This window comes from Monodelphis domestica, chromosome 1 (genome assembly GCF_027887165.1).
Source record: "Monodelphis domestica isolate mMonDom1 chromosome 1, mMonDom1.pri, whole genome shotgun sequence".
NCBI classification, from domain to species: Eukaryota; Metazoa; Chordata; class Mammalia; order Didelphimorphia; family Didelphidae; genus Monodelphis; species Monodelphis domestica.
The window spans coordinates 600,672,370-600,686,809 of NC_077227.1; the positions used below are offsets into that span (position 1 = coordinate 600,672,370).

A 14,440-nucleotide genomic window follows, 5' to 3' on the forward strand; every position below is an offset into this window, starting at 1 on the left:
GAATTTTTTTAGTAGTCCCATGCACAAGATGCTATAAATCTTTAAGTTCTGATTTTTTCTGTAATATGCTCAATTCTATATCCCCCCCCCCTGCTTATTTAATAGGTTTGTCCACATTTAGGAAGGGGCCATTAATGCTTCTTACTATTGTTAGTTATGTTGCTATCCTCTTGCAATTCAGTGAATTTTTCCTTCATGAATTTATTTAGGTTCTACGATATTTGGAGCATATTGATATTACAGGATTGATTGTTGTCTATGTCTCCTTTTAGCAGAAGTGCCTTATTTATCTCTAAATTGCTATGTATATTTGTTATAAGGTTTTCCTTCCCCCTCCCCCCTCATTGGACGCAGATATGGGAGAAAAGGGACTTTAGATAGGGTTTCACACAACATCGTCTCAATGAAAGGCCAGCGGGAATCACAAATAGAAAAACTTTTAAATATATTTTGAATTTATTATAGGTTATAAAGGAAAAGCAAGCTCTCCATAACAGTTTCACCTATAATCACGTATATGGAAATACTCGTTTTATTTGGTGTTTTTGCAAAGTTCAGAAAAATTAAAGGTAAATTTTTTTAAAAATTATTTTTGGAGTCTAGGAGTGGAAGGGGTCGTGGCCCCGAGGGGACTCCAGGATTCTTCCCTCCCAGGTTAATTTAGGTGCAGTTCAGCCACCAAATCCTCCCGCTAGTCACTTCCTCGCAAGCTATCTTTGGGCCCTAAGTCCGAACAAGTCGTTACCACGGTAACCGAATCTGTCTTCTCCGGTGCTCTAAGGCGCTACTTGGGCCAGGATCCTCGCTGAGTCTGCGCAGATAAAATCCAAGACTCAATTTCCCAGAAGACCGTTCTATCCTATGTGGTGCAAAGCCCTTATCGTCCTTAGGAGCCTGGGACACGGAACCTCCTGATGCTGCTGGGAAGTAGAGCCCGCGTGGGCCGTTTTAACGGAGACCGGGACTTGCGTGGACGTGCTTGGGTGGGACTGAGGTAAAGTGTGTGTGTCCGTATTTGTATGTATCCCCATGTTCGCCTGTAGGTCTTACCGTAGGTGTGTTTGTGTATCCATGTATGTGTATGGCGTATGTACATCCCCAGGTGTGGTCTGAGGGATGAGGGGTCAGCAGACATGGGCGGAGGTGGTCACTGGGGATCTAAGTTCTGAATTGGCACCCAGATCTTCAGAACCCTAGGCCCAGGGGACGAAGATTCCCGCCTCCTTCCCCTTTTTGAACAAAAGCCCAGTCCCTAGGGACAGTAGCTGTCCAGCCCCTGTTTTGAGGGGAGAGAAGGGAGAAATGAAGGGTGGTGAGAGGGGGACATAAAAGCCCTCCCACCTACATTCAAGAAAGCTCATTTGGAGCTGGGAACATGAATGTTCTTTGAAGTCTGTTCAGGTCTGTGACTTTTTCAAGCAGCATTTCTATTACAGATAAATCATGGCTCTGTGCTTGGGGAATTGGGAGAGAAAAGTATTGGTCAGTCTAGCTGACAGAAAAACAAAAACTGTCAAAATGTTCTTTTAATTAATGTAATAAACTTTATAAAATCTGGAAGTGATTTTGGAAATTGTAGGCTACTGCATTAAGAGCCAGAAGGGAACATGTAAGCCAGTGGTGGTGAAACTTTTAGAGAGGGAGTGCCCAAACTGCACCCTCAGTGAACCCCACATCTTACCCCAGACAGGGGAGGGAGGAAGCACTGTCATTGGGCTGCTGGGAAGAGGGGCAGGACATGTGAGAAACGTTCTCAGGGGCACCTTGAGGGGGAAGGAAACAGCCCCTCCAACATGAGTTTCTTAGATTTGCCAACAGGGATGTAAACCATCAGTTCCAGTCCCACTATATTACTAATGAAGCCTCATTTAAAAGCCTCAATAATGTCAGTCAGGTAATATAGTGCAGAGGTAGGAGTTGAACCAAGTCTTTTGCTTTAAATTCAGTGGTATTTCCACTTTATTGAGCCATGAGTTGAGTGAAAACATTTTACAGAGGAAGAAATTGAGGCCTTAGAAAGGCAAAGTTTCTACTTGCTGTGCTTATGGATAAGATAGATAAATACAGAAGATATATTATTATTAGTGTTCATCCAAAGGTCAGTTAACAGAAAAAATGAAAGTTCAGCTTGGAGAGAGTCCTCTAGTGGAGTGTCCTAGGGATCTTCACTTGGCTCGAGCCATTTTAACATTTTAATCCTTTGTGGTATCTTAACATAGGATCATAGATTTATAGTATGTAGGGACCTTGGAAGTCACCAGTCTGGCACCTTCTCTTTATAAATGAGGGTAGTGAGGTCCCTGAAAAGTTAAGTGATTTGTCTAAGGGCACACATGAAGTCAGTTACAAAACCAGAATTATTTAAATTAAAGTTCTTGGGCCCAAATCTAAACTGCTTTCCATTGTGTCATGCTGCTTCATTTCTTGAATAAAAGCATAAATTATGGATGTTAAACTTGCATATGGCACAAAGATAGAAAAAAAGATGGAATAACTCTTTGAATCAGAGTCAGAATCAAAAAAAAGTCCAGACAGGAGAACTAAATTTAATAAAGTGAAGTTTATTGGGAAAAAAATATAAAGTTTGGTTCAACAATCAAATTTACAAATAGTAAAACTACAGAAGAAAAGATTGGAGATGTTAAGATTGGAGATGCTTGTTTTGGGACTTGGATGTTAGAGGACATGATAAGGGATGGAATTCAGCTCTAGAGACTGGCTTTAGAAAAGAGGAAGAGAGAATTGTTTTCCCCTAAAAGTGACTGAAGTAAAGGCACCAGACATAGTGAATGGGATAGAATTAAATGTGTAATTCTCAAAATGAAGCACCCAAGCTTATACCTTTCCTCCCACCAGAAATGAAATGTGTTTTCAACTTCAAGGAATTCTAATTAATTTAGGACCAAGCTTTTTATCTCACTTCAAAGGCATGATCAGGGCTCAAGAAACAAGGAGACGGCCTAGTTACACCTGCCTCTTTATTTCTTCTTACCCTTGAAAATTTAGGATGATACTCATGCCCTCCCATGTGATGAGCTCATGTATATTGCTATTTTGGGGGTGGACTTTGTGCCTAGATTGTAAGTTCTGGCCCCCAGACAAGGGAGGTCAGACAGAGGAGGGAGTGGGGAAGTCTCCTGTCAGGAACCAATATAATGTCTATATTTGCCCCCAGGCATTCATATTTGCCACTAGGGCAATTTTCCCTTTCTCATAAGAAAGAAGAAATAAACTTTTTTCTCTTCTACTCCTACTTTCTGACTCCAGGTGTTTATTCAAGTGAGTGGGGCATTCATGCTTGCTTTTTATCTCACACACTAGTAAAAACAGATCTTGAGCAAACCTCTTCTTCACAAACCAGAGGGAAGTATGAAAGCACAGACAATATCTCTATGAGGTAAATATAGTAATCTGGTGAACTACAACTGGATGAGCTCATCCATAAACTTATCCATAGAAAGTGAAGGTAAAGTATTGAGTACTTAAAGAACATGTGCATCTCAGTATTTGAATTAAATCTGAGGGGAACGTAATTTGTCTCCTTTCTTAGGATGAAGGGGAATGAGTGTGTCTCACTTTGTATGTTTCATATTTGTGCCTATATCTGTGTAAGCCTATGTTTCATGTATTTGCATGGACATATGTAGGTGTTGAAGCAAATTAACTGATTCTGCTATTAACTATTCAGACAAATTTTTGCCTTATAGTGATTCCTTTCTATTAGCCAACTGTCCCAGTTTGACAAAAGTCAATATCTTACAGACTGTTTAAAAAATCCTTATAGAAAGGGCTAGAATATTCTACATTATTACCTCATAATTTACCTTCTACTGTAGTCAATGAATACACTTTTTTTAAGCCCTTACCTTCTCTCTTATTATCAATTCTAAAACAGAAGTGTGGCAAGGGCTAGGCAATTGGGGTAAAGTGACTTGCCCAAGGTCACACAGGTAAGAAGTATTTGAGTCCAGATTTGCACCTAGGCCCTTCCAACTCCAGGCCTGTCTCTCTGTCCACAGTCCTACCTTGATGCACCAGTCAGGAAACATTTATTAAGCACCTACTAGGTTCCAGGCACTTTTGTATCCAGAGCTAGGGATACAAAGAAAGGTAAAAGGCAGTACCTACTCTCTAGGCAGAGTTTTACATTAAAATGACAATTGAGGGGAGTATTTATTCAAGATACATAGTAGTGCTTTCTCCCTCCCTGTAAGGGAGGGTGCTATGCTGGGCACTTGGGGGGGTGGGGGTAACATGGCACGATCTCTAAAGGGGAGGGGCATAGCACTGAATCTGGACAGGAGTTGGGGTGGGGCCTGACACTCCATCTCTAAAAAGTTCTCTATAACTGGGCTAGGCAACTGGGGTTAAGTGACTTGCCCAGGGTCACACAGCTAGGAAGTGTCTGAAGCCAGATTTGTACACATGACCTCCCATTCTTAGACCTGGCTCTCTTATCCAGAGATCCACCTACCTGCCCCCTGTCATATGTTTTAATGTCAGTGTTTTAAATGTCAAGTCTAGAAAAATGTAGTTAACTATATTCATCTCTTATTTTGCTTCCAAAAAATCCCAGTGGAACTCTTTGCTTGCCAAATGGTAGTACCATATTGCTTCCAGATGCACATATCATAGGCTATTTTCCTATTCTTTTGGATCCTTGAATTTCTTTACATGTAGTTCCTTGAGGCTGGACCAAGCAACTATGGTTTATAAGTCCTTAATGGTGATTTTTTTTTCTCCTTTATAACTTTATCAGTACTTGATAGAAACTAGTGATCCAGTTTTTGTGACCCCAGAGAACTGGTTTTCTGACAGGGAGAAAACTATACTTTCTTCTCCAATCCCCTAATTGCCTAAAAGTCCATGTGGGTAAGAGCCTGACTCTTTGTTGATCTCTAGAGTCCTTAATTCTTTGCCCTGCAGGGAAAACTTGGATTCCAGAAGACAATTTGATTCAGCTTAGAAATACAATCATGAAGACACATTTGATGGACCTTCATGTAGTTTCAATACCAGGAGGGACCAAGGCCTTGACAAACACCAGACCTATTGCAGGATATTGGATGTTCGTGTTTGAGGCTAGAGATTCATATAAAGAAAATTCTGTTGCTTCCAGCAGAATTTGTCAGAGCAGTTTCTCACTATTATGCCCATGGTGTTGGATTGGAAGCATGTTGTCCAGAGAACATTAAGAAGGTGGAGATTTTGACTCAAAGACCTCTACCAAATAGAGGTGAGAATGAAAAAAATGTGACCCTCAACAAATAAGGGTGAAAATGGTAAAAAATTAAGACTTGGGGGGGAAAGAAAGAGGCCACAACTGGATCATGGCTTTTCCCTGTTCTCACTGAGTGAGCATATTTGAAAATTCATCTGTTATGACTAAATTAAAGTAAACTGAGACACAAAGTTGCAAGCAAGTTCAGTTTATTGATAAACTTAACAATTACCAATAACTCTTTGACAAGCCAGAGGACCCCAAATGAGGGTACACAGATCATTTTTATAGACAAAAGGAAGAGCATCCAAAAACTAGATGGCAGTGTAATAGATGGGGAATGTTTTCTCCTACAATTGGTTACAAAGCTTGTAGCATCAAAGATGGGAAAACAATATGATTGGATATATGGTCTGAAGCATCACAGGCATGAAGAACTATATGATTGGCTGTCACTAAGAAATATTCACTGTTTGAGTCTACCTGCAAGGATGGTTTAGTGGACCATTTGTGGTTTTAGTGGACTTATCCTTTAGGCCTTCACCTGCATCCTTCAAAGATAACATTTCATTGAGATAAGAATAAAATAGTGATTAGCAGGAGAATTGAACTTCTAAATTTAACTCAGAGACAATAAGTGATTTACAAAAAAGCTGAATGTACATACTTAACTCTCAGACAAAGGAAACAATACTTAGGCAGTTACAAAAATGTCTGTGGTAAAATGGAATGGAATCAACAAAACAATCAATTTGCTTTTCCTAGTTTTCACATCATAGGGCTTCTATATCATATCCTCTAGTTTTCAACTCTCCTTTTTCACTGAAGAGGAATCTCTTCTATCCATTACTTAATGGAGACAGTTCCTGCATTAGTTGGAGCCATAGAGGGGGAAAGTGGGTTATTTTATACCATCATCCTTCATTTGTGCAGCTATAAGGTGACCTGATTGAAAATGATCACATTGTCGAGATTGGCTGAGCCAAGGGCTCTCATAAAAATGGGAGCCAGGTAGTCATTGTTGCTGACATAGATGTGAAAGTACTGTAGTTCTGGTGAATATCAAAGAAAATTAGTTGTTACTGTGGAACCTCTGAGTGAGGCTATATTTGAATTAAGATTTAGCTCACTGTATAATCATAGGGTGAAAGGTAAAGCCTGAGAACAGGTTGCTTCTATTAAGAGCATAATTCCATGCATTGTTCTGCAGACCAAAAAAACCATAGAGAAAGCTCTTTAGAGGTTTCTGCACTTTGTCTGTGAAATGGAATGAGCCATAGTCAGAATTCCTTACCATTAAAAGTCTGTGACATATTAGTGTTTTGCTCACTTTTTCATCTCTTATCTCATAGGACTTAGCCAAGAATGATGTAACATATGGTATAATATATGAATTGTTTTAGCAAAAAATAATGAAAAATTATTTTCATAACTGGTTTGTATTTATAAAACAAGACCAGATTCCTTCAATGTCTCTTTCTTTTCTTCCCCAGCCCTCAGTTCTCAGAACTCTGCATTTTTATAGGAGGAAAAGGACAGAAGAGGAGGGAATAATGCCTATGTTCCTGGTAGTCAAATACCAGGTGAATTAGGTTTTTTCTCTCTCCTGAAATGTGGTCATAATTTCCAGACTGTGGCAACCTTCTCCACTCTTCATGGATCTTCTATGCCCAGTTTTATAGGAGCAAAAGGACAGAAGAGGAGGGAATAAAGCCTATGTTCCTAGTAGTCAATTACCAGGTGAATTAAGGTTTTTTCTCTCTCCTGAAATGTGGTCATAATTTCCAGACTATGGCAATTTTCTCCACTCTTCATGGGTCTTCTGTACCCAGTTGGAGCTGCAAGGAATATAATTAATAAAGTTCTTCCTCAGTAGGACCAGGGATAGGCATAGAAACATAGGGGCAAGACACTCTTTCCCCTCAGGTCACAGGCTTCTACTTTCCTCCTTACTCCACAGTACCTCAAGCTCTTAACATTGCTAGGACCACTTCTTGTCAATCTCCATTTCATCTCCAAATATTTTTAGTTTTTCTCTTCCTCTGAGTTTATGGCTTCTATGTTTCAGGAATCAGTGACTTTCAAGGATGTAGCTGTGAACTTTAGCCAAGAGGAGTGGGGACAACTAAACCCTGCTCAGAGAGATCTGTACAGGGATGTGATGCTGGAGAACTATAGAAACCTCGTCTCATTGGGTAAGAGGTTTCTACTCTGTGATCTAGCATCTGTCCTATCTTAAGAAAATGATCCTCTCTTAAAATAGGAGTGAGTACAGAGATGTACCTAGAGTTCTTTATATTTCACTGTGACTGTCTGAAGCTTGGTCATATGAGAGATGCTTAGAGAAACTACTTTGCAACCTCAGTGACTGTATTGTCACTGAAGGTAATACTGGAATCTTGCTTTTTTCCCAGGGACCAGAGAATGGGGTGATCCTAGAGACTTTTATTTTTTTTAAACCCTTACCTTCCATCTTGGAATCAATACTGTGTATTGGTTTCAAGGCAGAAGAGTGGTAAGGGCTAGGCAATGGGGGTCAAGTGACTTGCCCAGGGTCACACAGCTGGGAAGTATCTGAGGCCAGATTTGAACCTAAGACCTCCCAACTCTAAGCCTGGCTCTCAATTCACCAAGCTACCCAACTTCCCCTGATCCTAGAGACTTTTTAAGAGATCTGAATGTCTACAGAAAAAGAAAAATTAGAAGAGGTACAGGGTACAAGTAGCAAAGGGATTGAATGGGATGGGAATGGGTGGCTCAAAAAAGAAATAGATGGGACCCGAGGAGAGGTAGGAACCAAGAACCAGGGTGGAAATGAAAGACACGGACAAGTCAGTGTTTGAATAGGGCAGGCAATCCCTATGATACTCCCTTTGATAGGAGAGTATGAGTACCAAGGAACACGAGGTGGAGGAGATTAAGGTAGGAAATGCAGGCCGAGATGGTTACAGCCTCGGGGAAGGAGAAGGTCAAGAGGAGAGAGATAGTCATTGAGGAGCCCAGTGGAGCTCCATGAAAGGGAGAAAGGCCAAGAGGCAAGAGGAAGTTCATGGGATTGCCTCTGGATTTTATTCCTGTCCTGTTTGGGCGGTACTCCCAAGGACTAGTAACCACATCACAAAGTATAGATGATTAAGATTGGGTGGCAAGGTAGAGGGAACACCTTTGGGCGTGTAGATTGCAAACCCCTGCTTTCCCGGGGAATTGAGTCCGAGCATGTTAATGAGTTTGTCTTAGCCAAGGGCCACATGGCCAGTTCAAGGTTACATTCACAAGCCTCATTGGTATAACCTTATGCTTGGAGACACAGTAGCCATACAGTCATTTATATTTCATAGATGTGAATATGCTTGGGATGCTACAGCTACAGAAAGGTATTGTGACCCAGGACTTCGGACAAGGATGTGACTAGACTAAAGAAAATGAAAACAAATAATGCCTCTATAGATACAAATCCTAGCAATGATATTATGGAGGCTGCTAGAAGAGGAAAACTTGGAGGGTGGAAACTACTTAAATCTCTTGAGGACCAGTATTCTTTAGATCTTTTAGAAACTCGGCAAGAAAGTACCTAGAAGCCAATCCTACAAAAATAAAGAACAAACCAATTTCCGTGGATACTATCAAAGAAGTAAGAGAAGTAGTAGAACAGTTTTCACAATAACAGCAATATTGAAAAGATAGTCAACATGAAAAGATTTAAAAACTGTAATTAATGCAGGGACCCTCACTATTCCAAAGGATTCCTGGTGAAACATTTTGCCCTTCTCCAAATAAAGAGCCTAAGGCAGGGATAGCAAACATAGCAAACCTTGTAGAGACCAAGTACTCAAACTGCCCCCTCCCCCTTGCCCCAGACATAGGAGGGAGGAAGCTCTTCTATTGGGCTGCTGGTCAGAGGGGTGGGTCATGTGATAAATGGCCTCAGAGGGGTGGAGAGGAGAAGGGGAACAGCCCCCTCCAGTATATGTGCCATAGGTTCACCAACACAGGCCTAGGGTCTCAGAGTACAGATGGAAGCAGAAGATCTTTTGTTGGAGGGATAGGTGAGGGGAGCCATAGCTAATAAGGAATTTGTTTTATATGATACATATTTGTAATAGTTTTTTTTTTTTGCCTTCTCAATGGGTAAAAAAGGAAGGGAGATAATTTAGAACTAAAAATAAAATTGAATTACAGAACAAAGCAAGGGGTGGCATGGTCAGACTTCATTTTAGAAAGCTTTATTTGATATCTGAGTTGGCAGAAGGACCAGAGTGGTAAAAGTCTTGAGGCTGAGAGAACAACCAAAAGATTATTGTAATAACCTAGGTGTGAGGTGACAAGGACATGTGCCAGGGTGGTAACAGTGTCAGAGGAGAGAAGGAGGACATCTGAGATGTTCACAAGCATTGAACTGATAAGACTGGACAACAGATTGGATGTTGGTGGGATATGTGAGAGAGAATGATGAGCAAAATACCTAGATTGTGAGCCTAGGGACCAGGAGGATGATGGGGTCTTCAATGTTATTGAACTATGAATCTTTGACCTAGTTATACCACTACTGTTATAGCCCCCAAAAAATCCAAGAAAAATACATTTATTTCAAAATATTTAAAGTAGCTTTTTTGTAGAAGCAAAAAACTAGAATCAGTAGGGATGTTTACCTATTGGGAAATGGCTAAACAAATTAAGACATCTAGATATAATGAAATTTTATTATGCCATAAGAAATTATAAAATTGACTATTTCAGAGGACACAAGACTGATATGAACTGATGCAGAGTGAAGTAAGCCCACACTAGAACAATTTCCACAGTGACAACAAATTTGTAGAAAAAAACTTTGAAAGATTTAAGAGTTCTGATCAGTGTTCTATTGAATCCACAGTCTGGAGGAGTGAGGAGGAACCCACCACCACCTCCTGTCAGAGAAATGAGACTATGGTTTTGGACATCACTGTTGTAGGAATTTGGTTAGGGAGGCATATTTGGTATGATAGTTTTATTTTTTGTTGCTATTAATTGGATTCAGTGGGAAGGAGGGAGCGCAGAAGATAAGAAATGGTTATTAAAATGTTTTTTCAACATTTTAGAAAAACATGGAGTATGTTTTTAATGGGATGGTCCAGGCACCTGGAGGTGCTATAGTTCTGTTGCCTCTTCAGTAGATATAAGTTATTTCACAGAGATCAATGGACCAGCATGTTGTTAAGTGTTAATGACTGTCTATGAGTGTGTCTGTGTCAAAATGACACTCGATTTCTGGGATAGTTCTGTGTTTTTGGATAAAAGCTCTGTGCCCATGGCTAAGTCACTTAGCCTCTGTGAGCCCCAGTTTCCACATTTCTGAAATGAGGATATAATATAATATAATACCTATCATGTTGACTTCATGGGACTATAATAACATTAAGTGACAGTATATAAAATGTTGGCTAATACTGATATTTCTTTTTCACTAATAGGACTTCCCACATCTAAGCCTGATGTGATCTTCCAGTTGGAGCAAAGCAAAGAGCCATGGTTTCTTAATCTATCAAGAGCTAAAGAAATAGAATTGCCCAAAAATTCTTCTTTGGGTGAGTGATTAAGAAGCAGAAATATAGAATTCACTGGAAGTATAGCCTCACAGTTTGGTGAGAGGGAACTATTCTAGTAGTCTCAGGGCCTGTTAGGATTTTTATTGCCATGAGCAGCCCAGGCAGAAAGCTGTGTCTCCTTTTCCTATATTGAAGTATCACCTGTTCTTCAGTTGTCATTCCTCTTCTTCCCTTTTCCTATGTCTTTATTACCTAATAACTCTTCCTCTCAACTTGTCTTTTCCTGGTACCACCTTTCCTTTCTGACTGAAAGTTCATTTTTCTGGATTCCATTCTTTTTCCTCCCTACTCATTGGAATCTGCTCCACATAACACATTGTTCTGGTGACCTTTCTTAAAATCCTGGATTTCATGTTTTCTGTTCACTTTGTACAGGGAGCTAGTCATTTTTCCCAAGCTGCTGCTTTTTTGAAACTCCTTGTTTTCTGTGTATTATTAGTAACAAATTTAAGACAGAAGGGCAAGGGCTAGGCATTTAGAGTAAAGTGACTTGCCCAGAATCACATAGCTAGGAAGTGTCTGAGACCACATTTGAACCCAGGTCCTCTCAACTCCAAGCTTAGCACTGTATTTACCGAGTCACCTAGTTGCCCCCCCCATACCCATTTTTGTTTTCAGCTTCCTTTACTCTACCTAAACAACAAGGATGTTTTTGAAAGCTGTTTAGATGTTTTGTGGGCATTATTTTCAGTTTCATTATCCTTTCTACTATAGCTTTTTTTTTTCCTTAAAACTCAGTGAACAGATTATAGTTGTGTTTTCTCTTGGTTTCAGACTGGAAGAGTTATCTTAAAACCCAGAAGTCATCTCCAAAGCAGAAAATTTCAGAAGTAGACTCATTAGGAATAATGATTCCAGTAGGCTCTGCATATAGAGAAGTTTGTGTACCTGGTGACATATTGGACAGCAAGAAAGAAAATGCTGAAGAAGAGGAAAGGGAGACATCTCTTTCCTATGAGAGACATTCTAAGCAAGTGTTAATCCTTCCTCAAAAAAACAGCAAGGATCAAGGCCAGGAATATAACCAATATGATGAAATTATTGACTTCTTATCTCTTACTCAACATCAGAGAAGTCACACTGGAGAGAGTCCCTATGAATGTAATGAATGTGGGAAAATCTTTAGCTGGAAATGCAATCTTACTAGACATCTGCTAACACATACTGGAAAAAAGCCTTATAAATGTAAGGAATGTGGAAAAACCTTCTTGAACCATTCCTACCTTACTGCCCATAAGCGAATTCATACTGGAGAGAAACCCTATGAATGTGATGAATGTGGGAAAACCTTTTCTAAACATTCTTCCCGTACAGAACATGAACGAATTCATACTGGAGAGAAGCCTTATAAATGTAATGAATGTGGAAAAGCTTTCAGACATAGAAGTGCCATTATGAGACATCGCATAACTCATACTGGAGACAGTCCCTATAAATGTAATGAATGTGGAAAACCATTCTTAAATCCTTCATCCCTTATGGTTCATGAAAGAATTCATACTGGTGAGAAGCCTTATGAATGTGATGAATGTAGAAAAGCCTTTGCTAGGCATTCATCTCTTTCTTTACATCAGAGGATTCATACTCAAGAGAAGTCCTTTGGATGTGATGAATGTGGAAAAACCTTCTTTGACTTTTCATCCCTTACTCGACATCAAAAAACCCATTCTGGAGAGAAACCCTATTTCTGCAGTTTGTGTGGAAAAGCCTTTTGTAGCAAGGCATCTATCATCCAACATCAGCGACGTTATGCCAAAGAGTAAATCTGAGAATATATCTTGGGCAAAACTTCAGTTAGGCTTATCACTTTATTAAATACCACAGAGTTGAGTTAGCATGTGAAACACCATAAAAACATAAAATTGGTTCTACCTTAAACAAATCTCTTCATGTATACTTCCTCATAACTGCTAATATTGACAACGGTGGCTTTAAAAGGGTGAAATTCAATGTTGGAAGGGCTGTGAAGAAGCAGGCACATTGTAACACTGCTGATAGAGCCATGAATTGTGCCACCTTTTGAAAGCATTAAATAATATCTCAAAAAACTTTATACCTTTTGATGAAGTACTCCTAGTACTAAAACTGCATCCTAAGAAGGTTAAAAGGCTTATTGCTACAAAAATTTTCATAGCACATTGGGGAATTTAGTGTATTAACATATTGGACTGTTATTACACTATTGGAGGTGACAAATATGAAGAACACAAAGAAGCATCAGAAGACAAATATAAAATGATGCTTAGAAAAGAAAACCCAAAATTAGATCCTAAGCTGTGTATGTAACAACAGAATTTTAAAAAACCACAAATTTTAAAAGGGAAGGGGAAATAGAAACAGTCTTTGTTAATATCTTATTAACATATATACATTTTAAGTGTTTTTAAACTACCTTTAAGTTTAAAGTTTCACATGCATTATTTTTTTAAAAATATTCTTTGTCAGTTGGTATGGATGGAAGGGTGGGGCCATGAAAAGTGCAAGGAACAAGATAATGTAGGAATTAAATTTAAATGGTTTGACTAAAATATATGAAAATTATATGGTAATCTCCAATTTAAAATATAACAAAGTCAAAATGGCTTAATAGTTTTATTTACAAAAGAGATCGAAAGAGTGAAAGTGGAGAAATACAAAAAGGAATAGAGAAGATATCTAGCCTATCACACTAAATATTGCTCTGGTGCTTGACTCAGCCAGCACAACTTGTTAACCCTCTCAACCAAAGTTAAAGTCTCTCCAGAAGCCAGGAAAGGAAAGCCATTTATTCACTCACCCAAGTTCCCTCCAAGAGGCAGGTCAAGACGACTCAAGCTGAAGATGACTCCTGAGGCCAACTTCCTTCTTGAAGCTGACTTCCCAGTCTCAGAAATTCAGAGCCTTTTATAGTGGCATCTTGTCCCTTCCCCTCTTCACAGGGGCCAGTCACAGCTTCCAAATTTCCCAGCACTGCCCGGGGGGGGAGAGGGGGGAGAGAGTGTCTTGTGGGATCCACTTCACACCTCTGAAAGTCTTAATTCTTTTATAGGCCTCTGAAGGTGTAGACCTATTTTTATCATGAGTTTCACACATTTCTGACTGATTGGGTTAAGAGTGGAGCTCTCTTTACTTAGTGGTTAGCTAAGTACTAAGTAGGGGTACTAAAAGAAGGAATTGACTAAGTGTTAACTCAAAGTAGAAAAAGAATAAAGAATTTCCTTTCACAATAAAAGGTGCAGAGATGGTGAACCGCTAGAAGCATTCCTGGGACAGCAAGTACACTAATTGATACAAAATGCAGATTATCTGTACTTCCTGAGTTCAGACTTCACAGGACAATGCTCTGGGGAAAATATTGTAAAAGGTATTTAAGCACCAGAGTAGTTGACCTCTAAGGTTCCTTTTTTTAAGACCCTGGGATGCTATGAATCTTAAAACTTTGCCAAATCATATTGGTTCTATCTATTCCTACTGCTCTTAATCAGCATTGCAATAGAAGGTTTTGATGACCATTTGGTTTTTAGTTTAATTAGCACTATGAACCACAAAGCAAAACCCAGGACCATAAGATTCAGGGCCTTTTATAGTGGCTTCTTATCCCTTCCCCTCTTCACAGGGGCCAATCACAGCTTCCAAATTGCCCAGCACTGCCCAT

At 39.5% G+C, this 14,440-nt stretch overlaps 1 protein-coding gene across 5 annotated transcripts; it reads left to right on the forward strand.

Annotated features, from left to right (window-relative positions):
- The first annotated feature begins 512 nt into the window (after positions 1-512).
- On the forward strand, positions 513-13,385 carry LOC103102611 (zinc finger protein 501-like). Of its 5 annotated transcripts, none has more exons than XM_056813756.1 (6): positions 513-994; positions 4,927-5,236; positions 6,715-6,961; positions 7,290-7,416; positions 10,672-10,785; positions 11,581-13,385. In XM_056813756.1, the coding sequence occupies exons 3-6, from the start codon at positions 6,938-6,940 to the stop codon at positions 12,567-12,569; spliced, it is 1,254 nt and encodes a 417-aa protein (XP_056669734.1). In that variant the 5' UTR covers positions 513-994; positions 4,927-5,236; positions 6,715-6,937; the 3' UTR covers positions 12,570-13,385. The 5 variants fall into 5 exon arrangements, with proteins under 5 accessions (XP_056669734.1, XP_056669731.1, XP_056669732.1 ...); XM_056813753.1 differs by having other exon boundaries at positions 5,123-5,236; XM_056813754.1 differs by lacking the exon at positions 4,927-5,236.
- Positions 13,386-14,440: the final 1,055 nt, after the last annotated feature.